Genomic DNA, 20,437 nt, shown 5'->3' with positions numbered 1-20,437 from the left:
TTCAATCAGTTGATCTAATTCCAAAAAACAATAATTCGTGTTATATCTATCATAATTTATGATTTATATAAAATTTTACTTAAATCTACAGTTAATGTCATATCTTTACAAATTAACGCTCCAAATTTAATTTTACATATATAATTTATGTACAAAATTTAAAAAATATATTTTTAGAAATATGTATGATATATGATATTTTTAGATATATATATATATTGTGAGTGTGTATGTATGTGTATATATATATATATATAATAGTGTAGAACCCATACTATGTACAGTTATATAATTTTTCTTTTTTTAAAAAAATATTAATTAAAAATTTTATAATATTTTGTTTAATAAAGAAATTTTTTCTGTAAAATAAACCTTTTCATTTTTAATAGGTAAAATTAGTAGTTTTAAATTTCTAATCTATTTTGGTTATTATCGAAAATGATATTTTCCTACACATACAATATATTCTCCTAACCAAAATTTGTATTTTATGAGGATTACTTTCATAAGATTATGACATTCTATTAAATATGCTTATTTTCATACTTAGAATTTAAATATGCTTATTTTCATGTTTAGAACTTAAATATATTGATTTTCATACTAATAATTTAAATATGCTTATTTTCATGCTTCTATTGAATTATTAACAAGTCCCGGGCCATACCGATTCTTTCAATATGTACATTACTTATTTTACGAAAGTCCAACTCTATAGAAAAATATACAAAAATAAAAAATTAGTTAAATATATTATTTGTTATATTTTATCTTCCATCAAAATGTATACTAAAAATAAAATACAAAAATGAATGGAAACTCACTTTTAATAAGTTATAAGGCAGACAATTGAAAAAAAGGAAAAAAAAATAAAAAAGAAAGATAGATGATTAAGAAAATAATTTTAAAACCTCAATATCGTTTCACGATTTGAATAAAAAAAGGTGTAAATTATCATGAAATGAGAAAATAAAATAAGTGCAAATAAAAATAAAATTACTAAGTTCAATTAAATCATAAATATAGCAACATATCACTGGACATGAAAGAATAAAAGGACTTTCATCGGCATAAAATAAGATTTTCACGAATAAATTTTTTTTCAAAAAGTAACTCAAATTACACATACATGAAATCATCTTAATTAAATTTGAAAAGGAACAACAAAATTAAACCATAAAATAAAAACATAATGGATGAAACTAGAATATGTTAAAAGAATAGGTGTATAAAAAGATAAAAAAATAAAAGTTTAAATGAAAATAAAATTAAGTACCATACTAAGTAGAATCGTATATATAAATATTAAATAAAATGATTTTATTCCTTTTGTTTGATAAACAAAAACAAAAAGAGAAGAAATCTGGGGAAAAAAAAGAATTAAACTATAAAAATAAATATTTGTGGATGAAACTATAATATATATATATATATATATATATATATATATATAAAGTGTAGAAAACATATAAAGGGAGAAGTGCTGAAAAAGAAATAAAAAAATAAATGATAGTTTGAGTAGAACTATCAAAAAATATTAAATGATACTTGTACCTGTTAGCACTAAATGGTTTTATTCCTTTTAGTTGCAAAATAAAAACAAAACAGATGAAAAATATAAAATAGAACAAAAAATTAAATTATAAAAAAATTTAATGGACAAAATTATAATATATATATAAAAAAAGGTTTTTTAAAAAAATACAAAAGAATAAATATTTAAACAAAAATAAAACTAATTCTTAATTTGTGTAGAATTCGACAAATAATTCTTACATAAAATATGTCAAGATTTTGGGTAAACCCTAAATTGTAAATTAGCATTGCTCTAAGACATTTGGTGGCATATGTGGTTGACTCGGGCCTTCCATGTTGGTTGAGAGGTACACTTAATGAACCAGTTTTTTTCATATTATTTTTCATATATGTCATCATTTAATTGGTATAAAAATCAAGTTTTTTACATATATATAAATATATATGTATGTGACATAAAAAATATAATGAAATTTCACAAAGTATCTCATCACTCCACGATGAATAGAATAAACCTGTGGTGTATTCTAAAAATATTCATACACTACATAATACAATAAGTGTCAATCATCGTATTGGTGACAATGTTCAATATTTGTGTTGACTGATAGCGCTTATTCATTTTATTTGATTTTAGAACATTTTGCATATTTATAGACTTTAGGTGTGAACAAAAATAGGGAGAAAAATATATTATTTGCAAATATGTTGTTTCAATTTTGTTAATAATACATATAAAATGTGTTTGATATCTTTTATTGTTTTTCCTTTTTTGGTATTATTCTCGATAGTTTTAATTCAAGACTTTATGAAAATTTGTTTACTTTTTTTTTTTTTTATAATTTATTGCTTAGGAACTTCATTGGAAGTATTCAAGAAAAATTAAAAATATTATGTCATGTTGAGTTAACTATTCTCTCTATAAATTTAGAAAATAATACTATCATGTTATAGATTTATTTCTATCATCTCTCTCTTGTCAACTTCCACGTCACTTTTTATTCTCTCTCTCTTTTTTTCCAAAATTTTCTCATTATATTAATTATCGAATTAATATACTTTTTAAATAATAATTAATTTTTAAAATTTAAATTAATAGTGCACACACATTTGAGTGTGCCATACATATATTAGTGTTGTTTTTTGTAGTTCTATTTGTCAATCAATTAAAATATTATTTAAATTAGCAGATTGATGGCATCGTTTCAAGACATTTGATGGCATATGTGGTTGAGGTTGATTTACATTAAAAATTAATATGGAGAGTTTGTATATTTTAGAAAAAGAAATTAATAAAAGAAAGAGTGGGGGGTGGTGGGGCTAATGGCACTTTGGGAATACAAGTGATACTGCAGCGTATATCGTCATCATCATCTTCGTACACAAGAAGCACAAAAAATTTCTCTCTGCCATATTTCTCAAAGTCTCTCTCTCTCTCTCATATTTCTCAATGCGAATTCCTTTTCTTCTTCCCTTTTTTGCGATTTTTCGATGATTTCTTAGAATCTTGGGAAGAAATTGTACTAAAGATATCCAAAAAAGAAAAAATCCACAGGTAAAAACCCTAAAAATCATCGTCCTCTTTCCGGCCATTTTACCCAAAACCACCGTCCATCCACAATCCCACGTTTTAAGCCTCACCCCTTCATTTTTCATTTCCTCTATTCATGTTCCGATTCTCACCCAAAAAACAGAGGAAAGAATAAGGGGGGAGAGATCAGCAGAAAAAGAGTGAAGGGTTAGGGTTGAGTACCAGCGGCGGCGGAGGGTGATGTGAACAAGGGGGCCTGTAAGTGGTTTCATGATATGGGTTTATGACTCCGGATAATGGAAGTGGAGATATCTCCTTTCACTAATCTAATAAATCTGAAGGGTTTTTGCAGCCTCGATGAAGGAGAGACGGTGAAGTGCGTGCAAGATTCGCCGCCTCTGATTCTGCCCCTACGCAAGGCAGCACCGTTGGGGAAAAAACAACGACTGAGGTACAACGGAGGTAGCAGGTGGGCTCAATGCAGAGAAATCCAAGAAAGGAAAACCCCACTGGTAAAACCCCCTAGTCACACTCACTTGTTTTCTACTGATGAAGTGAGTTTGAATTCGTATAAGATCCATGTTGCTGGAAGAAACGAATTAAAAACCCTTTTATGTGTGATCCTAAATGTATCACCTCTAAGATTGATTTACATCTTATATGTCCAGACACATTAAATCTATGGATACAGCTAAATTGTGACTCCTTTTCATATATAAATTCCAAGAAATATTTTATAATCTCTCTAGGTTGTGATTTGTGATGTGGGCCAACAGAAAACCTGCCAGAGATTTATTCCCCTCCAAACACCTTCTTCTTAGCAGTCACCAATTATTAGCATCTCAACATGTGTGTGTGTTTCTTCTGCTTTCTCTTTTCCTTTCCCTTTCTAGAATAATTTTCACATGTTGATTGTTTCTCTGTAGATCTCCAGTAGATTGCCCAGGCTGCAAATGCTTCTGCCCAATGGAGTTTTCTTTATATGTGAATTCAGTGTGTTCGATGAGTTCTTCAAGAAGATTAAAGGTGAAGCCGACAGGTATTCTCTTTTACATTGAAGTCTCGATTTCTGCTGTTGTTTTTTGTTCATACTTGAATTAGTTTCTGCATGTAATGCTTAATCTTGGTTATCTTATACGATGATTCATTTAAAATAAATAAATAATCATAAGCTATGACAAGTTATCGCCCTTGTTGATGTGTGAAGAGCATTCTTCTAGTCAGTTCTTTTAAGTCCTCATTAGTTGACGAGATATTTCCTCCACTCCTTTCAAGTTCTAATAGTTAGCATTGATATACTGGGTTTTACATAATGCTGGGATTGGTTGGACATTACAATGGTTAACCTGTGAATAGCGCTCTCTTTTGTCAGTTATGTTGAGTCTTTTTTCCAGAACTCAGAGAAGGTTTTGATGCTCTGGCAACTAATATGACTTAGGATAAACATTTCAATGTGGTTAACCATAGCTAAAAATTTGATATTATATTAATATTGTGTTCTAACTGTTGAAGTGGTTCCTTTCTCTGATTTGGGTTTCTTATGTTCAACTTTCTTACGTGATAAGCTTTTGTTGTTTCCAGCTCATTAGCATGCCTTTTTTTGTTTTCCTTTAATAGCTCATATTAATATCCTGATCATTTGGCTGTAGGAACCTGGAATTTCAACAATCCATAAGGGCGATTAAGGAGAAAGCAGAGGACTTGAAAGGGGTGAATGAGGATCTGAAAGCTAGGTAATGTTACAAGTTACAACAATATATAATTCTTGTGCTGTTGTAGCGCACTTGTTTAACTATTTAGAGACTGAGATATACTATTGTATGTCAAGGTTGGCACACACTTTGAATTAGCAATATGGAGTTTGACTTAATTGAAGTAATTCTGGGCATATATTTTGTTTTCCCTAACTCTTTGTTCCTTGTTTTCCTCAACTCTTGGCTACTAAAGGAACTAATTAAAATTTCTGGGCACCTTTTTCTGGTTAGAGTGTAGCTACTTGCATCAATATATTTTTTAATGCATTATTCATATCTTTGGCATCCAGCCTAAAGAAAAATTGGATAATTTTTTATTTGTCTATAACTAGAACAGTCATTGCTGAAACATAATCTATACACCTATTCTTCTTCCATAGAGCACAACATTCTCTACTTACAAATAATGCAAAAACACACTAGAAAAAGAGAACAGACTGAGAGTCGTCTTCATTCTTTAGTTCAGGACCTTAACCTTGGACTGGACAGTGTTACCTTAGTTTACATGTAACTATATTAGTGATGCAGGAACATTATTTACATATAGTTTGCTATTATGCTTCATACTGGCATGGTATCTGTGGTGTCAGCTGCTTCTAGATGTATTTTACACGAGTATGATAATTTTGGCTCTAAAATGGTGTAAACCACAAGTATGCAGTATGTTATTCTATTACAAAAAACAAAAAAAGAAAGAAAGAATTGGGATAAGTTTTGTATTAGCTATAACTGGAATACTCATTTCTGATACATACTCCTATTTTTCTTCCACGGAACACAGCATTCTCTACTTACAAATAAGCAAAATCACACTAGAAAAAGAGAACTGATAGTCGTCTTCATTCTTTAGTTCAGGACCTTAACCTTTGACTGGACCATGTTAACTTGGTTTACATGTAACTGTATTAGTGATGCAGGAACATTATTTATATATAGTTTGCTATTATGCTTCAGACTGGCTCAGTATCTGTGGTCAACTGCTTCTGATGTGTTTTACACAAGAATGTTAATGTTTGACTCTAAAGTTGTGTATGAACCACAAGTATGCAATATGTTATGTCTATTTTAACGTAAATATTCTTGCAATGTATGGTTAGAAATTCTTCTATGTATTTTTTTTTAATAATGGATAAGATTTGAACTTATATTTAAATTCTGTCACCACATATTAAATTAAACCTTTCACTATGTTTTAGGTTCAATGTGGGGTTAAAATGCAGTTCACAACCTAAATTATCTTGGTTAAATCAAATGATTGATAAATTTAAAATTTTTAATTCCATTATCATATTTAAAAAAAAATCATGATCATTCTCATTTTACTTGTAGAGAATAGTATATGCTTATCTATTTTATCTAAAATTAATGATTTATATAATTCGATTAAAACTAAAATTTTACATTAGGCAATCAAATAAGGTACTATACGTATTGTTGAAGTCTTATCATGATTTACTAATAGAGTCCTTGAGGGTATAAATGTTGTTTCACACTTCGATCTATTAAAGGAGTTTAGGATTATTAAATAGTTCATTATTCTATTAAAGCTTTGTTTTTCAATAAATTTTTATTTATTATTATAAAGAGTATTAAGTCGTCATTCACGGTTTTTATGCATAATATAGATATAGATAACTTGATTTTAATTGATCAAAATACTATGTATTACTTAGTGCTGGATCTAGTATCAGAATCAATGTAATCCTTTTAATTTTTTGATGGCACCTATATGCATTTTGTTATTATAGCCAGCACGTTTCTTCTTCTCCATAGTAGTTTATGGTGCATGGTGCACAATGGCACCAAGGGCTCCTGGAGCTGCGTTGTGCGCCATTTCGACTAGAACAATGCCAAGAAATTAAAATAAATAAATAATACTTATATTTTTTTTCCTTTAAAAAATTAGAGGAGCAATTTCAGAAATTAAAATTTAAAGAATATGTAGTAACTCTATATACTATACTAAACTAAGCATATAGTTTAATTACTGAACCATAGCATACTTTGATCAACACACAAATAATATATATATGATGATTTCAATTTACATTAATACTTAATTAAAGAACATAGACTACATAGTTACATTACATAATATCAGAATCAAAGACAAGAAAAGGAAAAATAGAGTAAGTCTATGAAGAAAAGAAAAGAAAAAAATAACAAAATTGAAAAGAAAACGAGAATCCAAAAAGAAGAACAAAAAGTATCATGAGAAAGTAGCAGCAACACAAGAAAAAAGAGAGAAAACGTACTTGGTGGCGGCACAGGGAATAAGCAACAGTACCTGTTCCTTATTTTTTTAATTTGTTTTATAAAATTTTGATGGGCCCAGACCTAGAAAGGCCTAGAATGGTGCCTAGGTGTTGCCATGGACGAAGGTCAGCGCCACAGGCTGAGAATAGCGAGAGACTTGCGCCTTTGGCCATGGCGCGCGCCATTAACTACTATGTTCTTCTCTCTACACAGATATCTTGTTTGCATTTTATATTTTGTTTATACAAGTAGGTGAACATTTGCACCTTCAACATGTTTATGAGGCATGACATTAATTTTTTATGATTTTGCTTCCGGGAGTTGGTGAATAATATATATTTCATATATACACAGTTGTGGTTCACCCATAGCCCAGCTCTTTATCATGGTTCGACTAAGGACAACGCACCCAAATGGAAGGCTTCAGCCAGCACACCCCCCCGTTGTTGCCTCCACCTCCGCTACCTTCTGTCGAGTAAACCTTGACACCATCCCACATTTCAGGAACATGTTTTCTTTCTTTTTACTTTTCATTTCCTTATTTCTGTGGGTCTGCATGCATACATTGAGGACAATATATGTGCTGGGTGTGGGGGAGGTATGTTGTGCTTCTGCTTGTGAAGTTATTGATTTTTTGTGAGGTGGTTGGATAGTCATTTTAGAACGATCCTTGCAAAATTGGTTGTGTTGTTGAAAATCTGAATGTTTGAAATTTGAATTGATGTGTTGGAATATGGATGTGTGGGGATTGAAAATATTTAATTGGGTTTTGAAAATTTTAATTGAACACCGAAACTTGTGAAGAAAATTAGTGTGTCTTGAAAAAAATATGTGAATTATCCCGCAGTAGCTGTTGAATTTTCAGATTGTTGTCTTGTGATATCCCGTACATTAATAGAATTTTTTGGTATAAGTTGAGGTAAGTAGGAGAAACTAGCACTAGTGGCATATTAAAAAAAAATGTGTGAAGTGTGTTCCATTGACTGCATCAAATGAACGATGTTCAAGAATCAACACAAAAGCCCTTTGTGTGAGCTTTTGAACCAAAGCACTTCCATTTAAATAGTGCTTCTACATTTCTTTTGATTGAGGGAATCAAACTTAGTATTTTCATTCTAGAACTTGCTTGTGTAATACATTTTGAGACCACAATCTTCTAAGATTGGTGTATGAAAGTGATAAGGGCACTTAGGAGTAACCCATTGACCTGAAAAGAACCTACCTTGAATTCAACCGTAGAAACTTCATTTGAGCCTTGGCTTTTCTTTTCTTGATTAAACCACGTTATAAGCCGAATTATCCCCTTCTTGGTTATCTCCTGATGTGATTTTTGAACCCATTCAATGGGATGATGTTGGCTTGGTTGCTTGTATGACATGAAAATGAGTGAATTAAATGATTCAAGTTGTATACTGGGGACGCATTGCTAGCCCCAAGGAAAAGAAATAAAAGAGCAAAGAGGAAATGAAAAAAAAAAGAAGAAAAAAAAAGAAGAAAAAAAGGAAGAAAAAAAAGAAGAAAAGAAGAAGGAAAAAAAAAGAAAAAAGAAGAAAAAAAAGAAAAAAAGAAAAAATTCTGAAAAAGAAAGAGATTCAGAAACAGAAAACAAAACAATTTAAGGAGTTTGATTGTTCAAAGCGCTTGAATCGAGTTGAAGGAGAATGAGCTTTGAAGGATAAGCAACTAGGTTGACATCGTCCTTTGAATTGATAAGCTACGATTCGACCTATTTTTTACCACACCTTGTCCTAAGCCCCATTACAACCCATGCAAAGACCCTTTGATTCATGCATTAATTTGCATTTTGTTGGTGCTGGAGATTTGATTCACAAGCAAGCCTATGGTAATGACATACTATGTATTGATTTGAGTGGAACCCAAATTCTTAAACACTTTATGAGTGATTAGAGTGACACGCGAATTCTTAAACACTTTATGAGTGATTAGAGTGACACCCTTGTGAGAGTGTTGAGACTTGTTTCATTTGATTTTGATAAAGTCAATGGGATAATTGTGTGTTGAATGTTGTGCTACAAGTGATTGTTTCTCAGTATTGCTATCTCTTCTTAAACTATTAAGTTATATTAGTGTATGGGATATACTTGACTGAAATAAAAGGAAATTTGACAATTGCTACTTGGATAACTCGTGTATTTGGATTGAGAAATATTTGAGGGCAAGCATGGTTTTGGTGTGCGGGAATCTATTAAAATATATTTTAACCTTCTATTCATGCTTATTTCGAGTTATTGGAAAGGATTTTGTTGCGTAGGTTTGTGATGTTAAGATACCCCAAGTTTCTGAAAGATGGAGTGTAATTTAGGTGATACTTTTTTTACACATCACAGTTGGAAGTTATAGGATTCAAAGTCAGCTCTTGTGTTATTTTGTTGAGTTGTTTTTTGTCTAATGTTCAGAGATAGCATGTCAATTATAATTATACTTAATGTTGTCTGTTGTCTTTTGTCTCTTCCTAATACTTGTTTCTCTAAAGGGGTCAAGAGAAGCCATCACGTATCAAATGCTACTTTACTCTGTTTTGTCAATCTGGAGTCGTCATGTAATAGCATTTTATTCATGCGAAGCAGTAAGGTGGAGTTAATCTTAATTTCTTAAATTCGCTGCACAAAGAGGAACTGTATTGGATTACATTAGAATATTGAAACCGTTATGGTCTTCTTTATCACAGAACCGGGATTGATGTGCTTGGATGATATGTTAAAAATGTCTGTGCGATTTTTGGGAATGCATATGCTAAAATCTTTCAATTGACAGTCTAGAGGCTTCATGGGAATGGCAATCTGAGTGGGCTTCTTAAAAACTAGGCTTCTGTAACTCGTAGTGGAATGCATGTGTGAATTCATGGAGAACTTTGTAGTCTGTTTTCCCAGCATAAAGACAAAAGGTAACTTTCCTGCACTTTGGCATGTGAATTGTTTCTGTTCATCAGCTTACACATTTGCTACCCGACTTTTTGAATTTGTTCCATGTGCTGAAACTTTGTTGTTGCTCTCTATTCTTGAGCTTCTGGTGCATTGGTTACATATTCAGCCAAATATAACCTTGTAAGGATATTAGGTAGTTCCGAAAAGAGTCTGAGAATGTAAGATAATGAATGCTAGGTTGTTCTAAAAGAGTATCTTTTCCTCCTTTCCCCTAATACATTGTAAAACTCTTAAAAATATTTTCTATCTTTTTTACATCATGATTTTCTCATAGTTTCATTTTGATATATGCCTTATTAATTAAAATGACATTTAACTTAGAAAACTTATGTGATAGACACTATGCTCTTGATTTGACTATTGTATGCTAAGCTTTAGGTATGATGGATTTGACCGTCTATACGATGCTGCAAGATGCATAATCATGATAGTGACTTGTTTGATTATACATAATATCATTTGGGTCAGCTCAAGGTTAAGATAGCAAAGCTGAGGACGCAATTGTTGGAGCCCCCAAAAGTATGCAACTTCTTTGATTTCTTCTTGTTGTGTCAATATGTGAATGGTTGCTTGCATAGAAAATTATTCTAATAGATTCATCTTCCAAGATTCTTTTCAATTATAATAATTCAATCCTTTAAAGTGCTTTTGTATTCTGATAATTCTTCCATGATGAATTAGGGTTCTAGTAGAGTTGGGAGGGTTTTGAAGTTACCAATTGTTGCCATGGACGCGTTCCCCTGATAGGCTTCCCCAGGTTGGCCTTGTCATTACTTTAAGAATTATGTGTTGGAAAAAGCGAGAAAATTAGAATCCTAAAGAATGACTGAATTTTATCTTGTTCGCATGATTTTGCTAACAGAGGTTGTTTCGAACTAATAGTTAACTAATTGGCTTTTGGTTGATCGTGGTTGTTCTCTCATTTTGTACTAGTGTCATTTCTTTAGCTACCATGTGTTTCTTGGTCAGTTCTTGGGATTAAGGATTTTTCCTTTTAAGGTTATTGACATGTAAAATCATTCTTTTTATGTGGTATTGTTATTGGTGTTCTGAAGATATTTTGCAATTATTACTTTCCAGTGTTGGAAAATCAGCACTTTTGACTATGTTGACGGGAACTCATTTAGAAGCCCCATCATATGAGTTCACCACACTAACTTGTTCACCACAATTATGCTAAAATACAGCTCCTTGATGTTCCTGGAGTTATAAAGGTGCATCTGAAGGAAAGGGGCGTGGTACCAAGGTAAAGGTTTAGACTATAATAGATGATAAACTAGATGTGATGCTTGGTGAAACTGACTTGGCTTCTGGAGGATATTATATGCCTTAAAGGAACTTCTTGAGTATGGTTTCAGGTTATCGCAGTTGCCAAATCAGCACATCTTGTGTTGATGGTTCTGGATGCTTCCAAAGTCAGTGGTAGTGTTGTCAGTTTCTATTGGATGATTGAAGAAGTTCTGTTTGAATGTTTGTAACAGTTTGCATGTCACACCCAATCACTAGCTCGTTTATATGATATGTTAGTCCTTGTGTGTGTATTGTCCATACATACTTTTACATGCCATGATTAACAAGGGGAGATCAATAATACATTATGTTCCTATAGAAGAAATATACCTAAGAACAACATTAGCATTCAATTTCAGTGTCAATATCTTATGATTACTGTCTGTTGATGCCTTTCAAAGTTTCAGTGTAATTTATGATGTCAGAAAAAGTCTTTGACCCGATTAGTTGTTTGTGTGGTTATATTAATCTTAATTCTTCTCTGTTCTGGCTCACTTACATTGCCTCTGCTAATGTTGCCTTGACATTGAAGGAGAAATTATTTAATATTTGCTTGAAGTTAAGAAAAGAATTTCTTATATTTGGTATTGGCAGTAATTTGGTTAATTTTGTCTGTTTCTGATCTTCCAAATTTGGTGATTGGCATGTTTTTTAGGTTCTGTGCCAATTTACATACACATAATTACTTTTGCGGTGCTTTTGGTACAGTTTCTGCCTATTGGTTTAAGCATTAAGTAATTTCTAATATGCTATATTTTGATTAGTTATGTAGCTTTAATTCTAATATTTTCCGTGGCTCGATGATCATGAAATTTCTAGAGTGAAGGGCATCGACAAATCTAACAAGGAAATTGGAAGCTGTATGTTGCGCTTAAATAAAAGACCACCTTTGTTGCCTTTTGTTCTTTTGTCACTTTCTCTTGGTACTTGTTTAAAACACGAGTAAGGTTTGTAACCTTACCTGATAAGAGTTTTGAGTTTGGAGTCTTTGCAGTTAGATCTACAAAAGTTATATTTAGGTAATATTGTCCTTAAGACTTCGTAGGGAATGAAACCAGTTGCTGAATGGAAGGAGGGAACAGAACCTTTTCCTTTGTGAGAACATTGTGTTATGGATGCTAGAATGTTCCAGAAAGAGTATCTTTTCCTCCTTCCTCCCATACATTGTAAAACTCTTAAAAGTATGAGTCTTTTCTATCTTTTTCACATTATAACTTTTTGATGCTTTCATTCTTCTAGATGCCTTATTAATTAAAATTACATGTAAACTTAGCAATATTATCTTGTAGACTGAATCTGCTTGTCTGGTAGATAGTGTGCTCTTGCATGCTTGGACTCACGTCGAAGTTCCTCGCTTTTACAACCCTTTGACAACAGCATTTTAACCATGTGGTAAGACTTGATGAATACAGTTGCTGAAGGAGGGAACAAAACCTTCCAGTGAAAACAGTTGCTGATAAACTTGGCAGGGAATGAAATAGTTGCTCAATGAAGGAGGAAGCAAACCTTCGGGCTCCAGTCAATAAGGATTCACTTTACACGATGAGAATATCATAGCTTGCCAGGGAATGAAAACACTTGCTGAATGAAGGAGGGAACACAATGTTCCGGTGCCAGTCAACAAGGATTCACTTTACACGGTGAGAATGTTTTGTTATCTCTCTTTCTCATGTTAATTGGATTAATCAACAAATTGAAATTTTCATTTATTTTGTGTTATTTTCTTACCATTCATTTTGGTTTTGCTTAAAGCCTATTGAGCAGAAGCCAAGGAAGTTCAACCCATTGGTTACATTATTGTATTTACTTGTAATAAATTTTATTTGTATTTTTGAGAGGCACTTCTAATACAAGAAGATTGATAATTTTTTATTGGTGATTTTATAATATTTATTCTTTAGTAGGTTTTGTTATTTATGAAATTTTTAGCCTTAATATTTTATGTTTGTGGTTCATGCACGATTTTATAGTCAAACGTTATCATATGTAGGCTAATAGGGTATTTTTTTATAAAGCATATTAAGTATTATTTGCCTTCTTATTATGTTTCAATTGACATAGAAAGTGGAATGACTAAATAGTCTTTTCAGTTAGAACTACAAAAGTTTTATTTGGGTAATACTGTACTTTTATAACTATTTCTCATTTATTATTAAAGTGGTCCTTAAGGTTATAAATGTCTTTTGACACTTTTATAGATGTCTTTTAAAGGAACTTATAAAAGCTTCTTTTTCCATTAACACTTTGTTTTTTGATAAACTTTTATTTATTATTAAAAGGAGTATTAGGTTATCATTCACGATATTTATGTTTTAATATAGTTATAAATTACTTAATTTTAATTGATCAGAATATTGTTCATTACTCAGTGCTGGATCGAGTAGCAGAATAGAGGTAAACCTTTCATTTTATTGATGGCTCCTTTATGCTTTTTATTATGAGGGTCAACATGTTTCTACTTCTATCTGCACAGATTTCTTATTTGCAGTTTTATCTTGTTGTTGTTGCTTTCTTAGTATTAGGTGATAGGTAAATGAAAAGCTACACAAGTTTGTGAATGTATGTGCCTTCAACATGCTTATGAAATATGATAGTGCCTGCCTCGTGGAGGAGGTGAGTAAGTGGATATTTTTCACATATATAATCAATAACTAGGCATGCTCATATTTTATTTGTAATTTTGTGAGCCACATGCACTTCTAATACAAGAAGATTGACAATTTTTTATTGGTGATATTATAATATTTATTCTTTAGTAGGTTTTGTTATTCATGAAACTTTTAGCCTTAGTATTTTATGTTTGTGGTTCATGCACGATTTTATAGTCAAAACGTTATCATATGTAGGCTAATATATAGTATTATTCGCCTTTTTATTTGGGCAATACTTCGCGTCATCTCATTTAGGAATGCATCTGCACAAAAGATCTCATATCTTATGTTATTCATATTAATAGTACAGTTTATGATGGAGGTGAAAGAGACTGTTTTTATCTAATATGTGGATCCATTTCATCATAACTCTTCTGTGTTGTATGCAGGATTTTGACTGTTGTTTGTAGACGAGTTCTGATTACACATTCAGTGTATTTCATTTGTTATTCTTTTATCTTTTTATTTATAAATAATCTACACTTTGAAATCTATTGATATATTAATTATCAATTACCTTTTAAGAAAAAAATAAATTGAATAGAATATTTGTGTCTAATTATATTTCAATAGTAACTATTATAATATTGAAAAAATATGTGGGCTCATGGTATTCATTCCCATATATAATTTGACACTTCCTCTACTTTTTGATAATTACTTGAGGGCATTTTTTTAAATTAAAGTTTGATCGTGTTAATAGGAGCATTTTTAGATTTTAAAGGTTGTTAGGAGTAGTTTCTGTATTTTTTAAAGTTTGTGTAAAAGGACAATAGGTGAGGTATCTTAATTTACAACCTGGTAACTAATTTTTATTAATATATTAACTAAATAATTTAATATTTTTTCATAAATATTATTTTGACATAGGTAATTACAAAAACACTCTTGAGGTGATTTCTGTCGTTTAAAAATTAAATTATTACTTGACACCTCTTTTATCTTTTGGTAATTTCAAAAACACTATTGATTTAATGTCTGTGTTGCATAGGGATTTTTTTTTTTCTTTTGGGTTAATTTCTAATTATTATACTTACACCCTCTTTGAAGATTCATTTTTTACAATTAATTTCTTGTTAGGATTTTAAAGAAAAATGCTGTTGTTAGCAATAATATCCTTTATTTAATGTTTTTATGAGTTTACGTTAGGGGTAATGTGTAAACCGAGAATCTTGGAGGGTGTATAAGTGTAATTGTGAAAAATTCTTTGGGATTAAAGTATAATTTAGCATTTTCAGTTCAAATTTAAACAAAAAGGGGTCATGTGTGAATTGAGTGGGGAGTGTAAGTAAAGATTTTTTGGGGTAAAATATAAGTTAGTATTTTCAAAATGGGGTTTAAGTATAATAATTTTATTTTTAATATAATTTGTAAAGATATTAAATTGATTGATAGGAAGCATCTTAACAAAATATGTTTGATTTGTATGTCAGTGTTTGTACTTTCTTGTCTTTTTGCTATTTTAAAAGCTGAAATTATTGTTTTTCACTTACATACATTCAAAATTATCTGATATGAAAAATGTACTTTAATACTTAAAATTTTGATATTTGCACTTATATTTATGTGTTTAATTATTTTAGATAAAATTAATTAGCTAAATCAAAGTATAGTTAGAATTAAAATTAATTTGTCAAATCATAGCCTTTTATGTATGACGATTGATCATGTCTTTGAAATTATTCATCTTTTTGTTAGTTAAAAAAATATATTTTCTCTTTTGTTTAATTTCTATATTGAACATAATTATTTTAAAAAAAAAACTCGCATTTTCAATTACTTTTTAATGTTCTTTAATTACAATACTTTATTTTATTAATTTTTTATGTTAATAAATCTGCGAGATGGAAAATACAACCAAGTCAAACAAATGAAATTTTTTATTCATATATAGTACAAGTATGCCGAGGGCATGAAGGAATTTGACAGATTTAGGTTAGCACTTTATATAATATTACTGTATCCCTTTTCTTGGTACTTTTAAATTTATATATTCTAATTATTAATTATTTATTTCAAGAGTAATAAGAGATTCATTCAACTAAAATTGTATTTATTTACTTGTGGTTTTATAAATTTATTCTTAAAGAAGTATATTCTCTTTTGTTTAATTTTTGGGTTCAACATAATCTCAATATTGACTAATATATTAGATTTAAAATTTAATTATTTATTATACTATTACCAATTTCATTATTTATGTATTTGGATTTTAAATTTTTGTTGATTTGGATGTACTTTTAAGATGTTATATAACTGTATTATATTTATTAGTTGTTAAATTCTATTTATGATAATTGTACTTATACAAATTGCCATTGCCTTGTTTTTTAAAAAAAAAACCAAGCTTATGATTTGGTCAAATTTTTTAATTTTCAATAATAGAAATGCCCGTCTGCAATTATCAAAAGGTAGAGGAATTGTCAAAGTAATTTATACAAGGATGAAGAATATGATTTCATAGATTTTTTTTAAAATTAATTACTAGATCATGAGTTTAAATATTTAAAAAATTAAAATAACTTAATAATTAATATTTATTAATATATTAATTGAATAATTTAACATTTTAATTATCAATATTGTATAGACAATCAATTAAAAATCAATATAAATATTGAAAAAATATGTGGGGTTATAGTATTTATTCCTATATATACTTTGGCACTTCCTCTACTTTTTGATAATTATTTGAGGGCAATTTTTTAAATTAAAGTTTGATCGTGTTAATAGGAGCATTTTTTTTATTTTAAAAGCTGCTAGGAGTGCTTTCTGTATTTTTGAAAAGGCAAGGGGACAATAGGTGGTGACGTAATTATTCCTATTTTGCAACCTAATTTTTATTAATATAATAACTAAATAATTTAACATTTCCTCATAAATATTACTTTGATACTTCTTTTACCTTTTGGTAATTACAAAAACACTCAAGTATCATTTAAAAATTAAATTAAATTTAATATCTGTGTTGCGTAGGGATTTTTTCTTTTTTTGTTACTTTTTATTTATTATATTTATACCCTCTTTGAAGATTCACTTTTTACACTTGATTTCTTGTTTAGAATTTGAACAATAAATGTTGTTAGCAAAAAAAAAAATTTGTTTTATCCTTTATTTAATGCTTTTATAAGTTTGCGTCTGGGGTAATGCGTAAATCGAGAATTTTGATGGGCGTATAAGTGTAATTTTAACTTCAATAACTGTATTTCTTGTTATTACATCCCTGAAAAATAAACAAATTGTTCACATCTATAAAAATCAAAATTTTGGGATCGTATTAGATGTAAAAATTTGATATTTTTTTTTGCAGCGGAATTTTAACTTTTTTTTAGTTATTTACTTATCGTTTCATAAATTTATTTCTAAAAGAATTGTATTCAACATAATTATTTAAAAGAATATACTCTCATCTTGGTTATTTATTGTTTTCAGTTACTTTCTTTTTAATATTCTTTATTTACAATACTTAATTTGATTTTTCTTTTAATGTAAATAAATGTGTGTGATGGAAAATACAGCCAAGTCATACAAATGAAAGTATTTTATTCATATACAGTACAAGGAAGTATGACAAGGGCAAAACATGAATTAAGTATTATTGAAAAATTAAATAATAAAAGATTCATTCAAAAATTCAAATTATATCTATTTACTTGTGGTTTAATAAATTTATTCTTAAAAAATATATTCTCTCTTTTTGGGTTCAACATCTAATACATTAGATTTAAATTTAATTATTTATTATACTATTACCAATTTCATTATTAATTTAAATTTTAAATTTATGTTGATTTGAATTTTGATTTAATTATTGTGGTTTTAACTTGTAAGATATTATATAATTGTATTATCTTTATTAGTTGTTAAATTATATTTAGAAATAATTATTTTATATAAACCGCCCTTGTCTTTTAAAATACAACTCCTAATAGTCTTTAAATTTCCAAAATGCTTATGTTCATTTGGTCAAATTTCTTAATTTTTATGACAGAAATACTAATTTACCAAAAGATAGAGGGATTGGCCAAGTAATATATATGAAGATGAAGAATACGTTCCCATAATATTTTAAAAATAACCAAATAATTAATTTTTATTAATATATTAATTGAATAATTTAATATTTTATTATCAAAATTGTATAGAGATTCAATTAAAAATCGATATAAATATTGAAAAAATATGTGGGGTTATAGTATTTATTCCCTTTGGCTACCGTTTGACTTGAGGGCATTTTTGGATTTTAAAAGGAGTGGTTTCTGTATTTTTGTAAAGGCAAGAATGGTTTGTTTAAATCGAATAAGTTAATATTCCCTCATAAATATTATTTTGACACCTCTTTTATCTTATGGTAATTACAAAAACACTTTTGAGGGTATTTCTATTATTTAAAAATTAAATTAATTTTCATGATAGAAATGCCCGTCTCTATCAATTTGGGGTAATATAAATTTTTATTTAAGTTTTTATTAACATAAAAAATTTCAGTAAATTTTAATTAAGGGATCTGTTTGTTAAACAAAAATAAACACAAGGAGTACTAGATGTAATTTTTCAATCAAAAGAAATTTACGTATAATTGTTCATATAATTAATTTTAGAACTTTAAAAAATGAATTGAAGTCTCTTGAATGCTTTTAGCTCCCAAGTCCTATTCTAAATGATTTTGTAAGTTATATTGATTCAAACTGAGTTGCCCGATAAAACAAGTGATGAGGGGGCATAGTTGCCCGATAAAACAAGCTTTTTTATTTATTTATTTTTTATTTCAAGGGTTGTTAGAAGTAATTTCTATAATTTTTTAAAAGGTAAGTGTGATTTGTGGAAAAGGGTAATAGTGAGAGATTGTAAATATAATTATAATTTTTATTAATATATTAATTAAAAGATTTAACATTTCAATTATATTAAATATATTAAGAGAAGTAATTTTTTTATATAGAAATTTAACAAACGAAATTATTAAATAATTTAAGTTTAAATTAAAAATTAAATAAACAATAAAAAATATATAGAGTCATATTATTCATTCTAATAAATATTACTTGCCCATTTAATTTTTTGTAATTACAAAAAAATTCTTGAGGGCGTTTTTCATTGAAAATTAAATTAAAATTTAACTGAGTCAATAAAGATATTTTTGGGTTTTAAATACTGTTAAGGGTGGTTTCTGTAATTTTTAAAAAAATAATGATGGTTTGGGTAAAAAGACAATAAATGAGATGTCGAATAAATAATAATATATGGTGTCATAATATTCATTCTCATAAATAAATTGGACACACCTTTTATCTTTTGATAATTACATAAAAACTTTTGAGGGCATTTTTATCATTATGATTAATAATAATTTTAAAAATTTATTAATAAAAAATAGGATCAATTACAAATATTACGATAATGCAAATATTATAAAAATAACTGTCCATCCCACAATTGCGCCCAAGTTTCTTATTTTGGTACACGTCATATGCATTAATTTGTAACCGAATTTAATGTTTTTGTAAAACTGAACTCATAATCACGACATGAAGTAAATGAGGAAAATAGAATTGGTACACTATGATTAATTGATTTAACAAAAAGTTAATAAAATAACTTAAATCTAAATTAAAAATTATTTTGCCACACTCTATCTTTTGGTATATAGAAACTTTTGATAATATTTTTGTTATTGAAAAATTAAATTAAAATTTGACAGAATTAACAAAGATAATCTTTATTAATATTTTAATCAAGTAATTTGACATTTCTTACGGTCTCCACAATTGCGCCGAGATTTTTTATTTCCTCAACCACATTTTGTTCATTACTATCATATGCATTAATTTGAAATCGAATTGATGTGGTAAATCTGAACTCCACAACATAATCACGACATGCAATAAATGACGGAAATAAAATTGGTGAAACGTTGTATCCTGATATATATAGTTGATTAACTAATTTTTAAATTTAACAAAAGTTAATAAATAGACTAAATTATAATTAAAAATTAGTATAAATAATAAAAATATACATGGAGTTATATTATTTATTTTCATAAATATTACTTTGCCACCTTTAAATTAAATTAAAATTTGCTCGGATTAACAGATATAATTTTTGAAAAGACAACAGTGGTAGATGAAGGGGGTGTAAATATGACCCTGATTTATAACCTAATAATTAATTTTTATTAATATATTAATTAAATTAAATTTGATATTTCAAAGGGATGTAATTTTATACACAGATTCAACAATAAAAAAAGTTAATAGAGAATATATAAGATCTTTTTCATTCACATAAATATTACTTTGACAACTTCATATTTTGGTAATTACATAAACTACTGAGGACATTTCTATTATTGAAAATTAAATTAAAATTTGATAATTTTAATACGGGTCTTCTTTTTTTATTTTAAATGTTGCCAAGGGTAATTTTTTTAATTTTTGAGGGTATTTTAAAATCCAAAAATGCCCTATTGAA

The 20,437-nt window shown here is 28.6% G+C and overlaps 1 protein-coding gene across 3 annotated transcripts; it reads left to right on the top strand.

The window, feature by feature from the left end:
• Window positions 1–2,925: 2,925 nt before the first annotated feature.
• Window positions 2,926–8,286, top strand: LOC105179091. 3 transcript variants are annotated; one of them, XR_849214.2, is made up of 5 exons: window positions 2,926–3,325; window positions 3,420–3,579; window positions 3,994–4,106; window positions 4,717–4,800; window positions 7,432–8,286. XR_849214.2 is itself a non-coding variant. In XM_011102688.2 (4 exons), the coding sequence occupies exons 1-4, from the start codon at window positions 3,364–3,366 to the stop codon at window positions 7,715–7,717; spliced, it is 699 nt and encodes a 232-aa protein (XP_011100990.1). In that variant the 5' UTR covers window positions 3,332–3,363; the 3' UTR covers window positions 7,718–8,286. The 3 variants fall into 3 exon arrangements, 1 of the variants encoding a protein (XP_011100990.1); XR_849215.2 differs by having other exon boundaries at window positions 3,409–3,579; XM_011102688.2 differs by lacking the exon at window positions 2,926–3,325 and having other exon boundaries at window positions 3,332–3,579.
• The last annotated feature ends 12,151 nt before the right edge of the window (window positions 8,287–20,437 follow it).

This window comes from Sesamum indicum, unplaced genomic scaffold (assembly GCF_000512975.1).
Source record: "Sesamum indicum cultivar Zhongzhi No. 13 unplaced genomic scaffold, S_indicum_v1.0 scaffold00121, whole genome shotgun sequence".
Taxonomy (NCBI): domain Eukaryota; kingdom Viridiplantae; phylum Streptophyta; class Magnoliopsida; order Lamiales; family Pedaliaceae; genus Sesamum; species Sesamum indicum.
The sequence above is the reverse complement of the archived record's forward strand: the minus strand, read 5'-3'. Positions and strand labels throughout refer to the sequence as shown.

What these genes read in the sequence shown, in the direction of transcription:
- LOC105179091 (XM_011102688.2), top strand. Translation starts at nt 3,364, where the DNA reads ATGGAAGTGGAGATATCTCCTTTCACTAATCTAATAAATCTGAAGGGT. An exon ending in ATTAAAGGTGAAGCCGACAG is followed by an intron (nt 4,107 to 4,716) that starts GTATTCTCTTTT and finishes ATTTGGCTGTAG; the next exon opens with GAACCTGGAATTTCAACAAT. An exon ending in AATGAGGATCTGAAAGCTAG is followed by an intron (nt 4,801 to 7,431) that starts GTAATGTTACAA and finishes ATATATACACAG; the next exon opens with TTGTGGTTCACCCATAGCCC.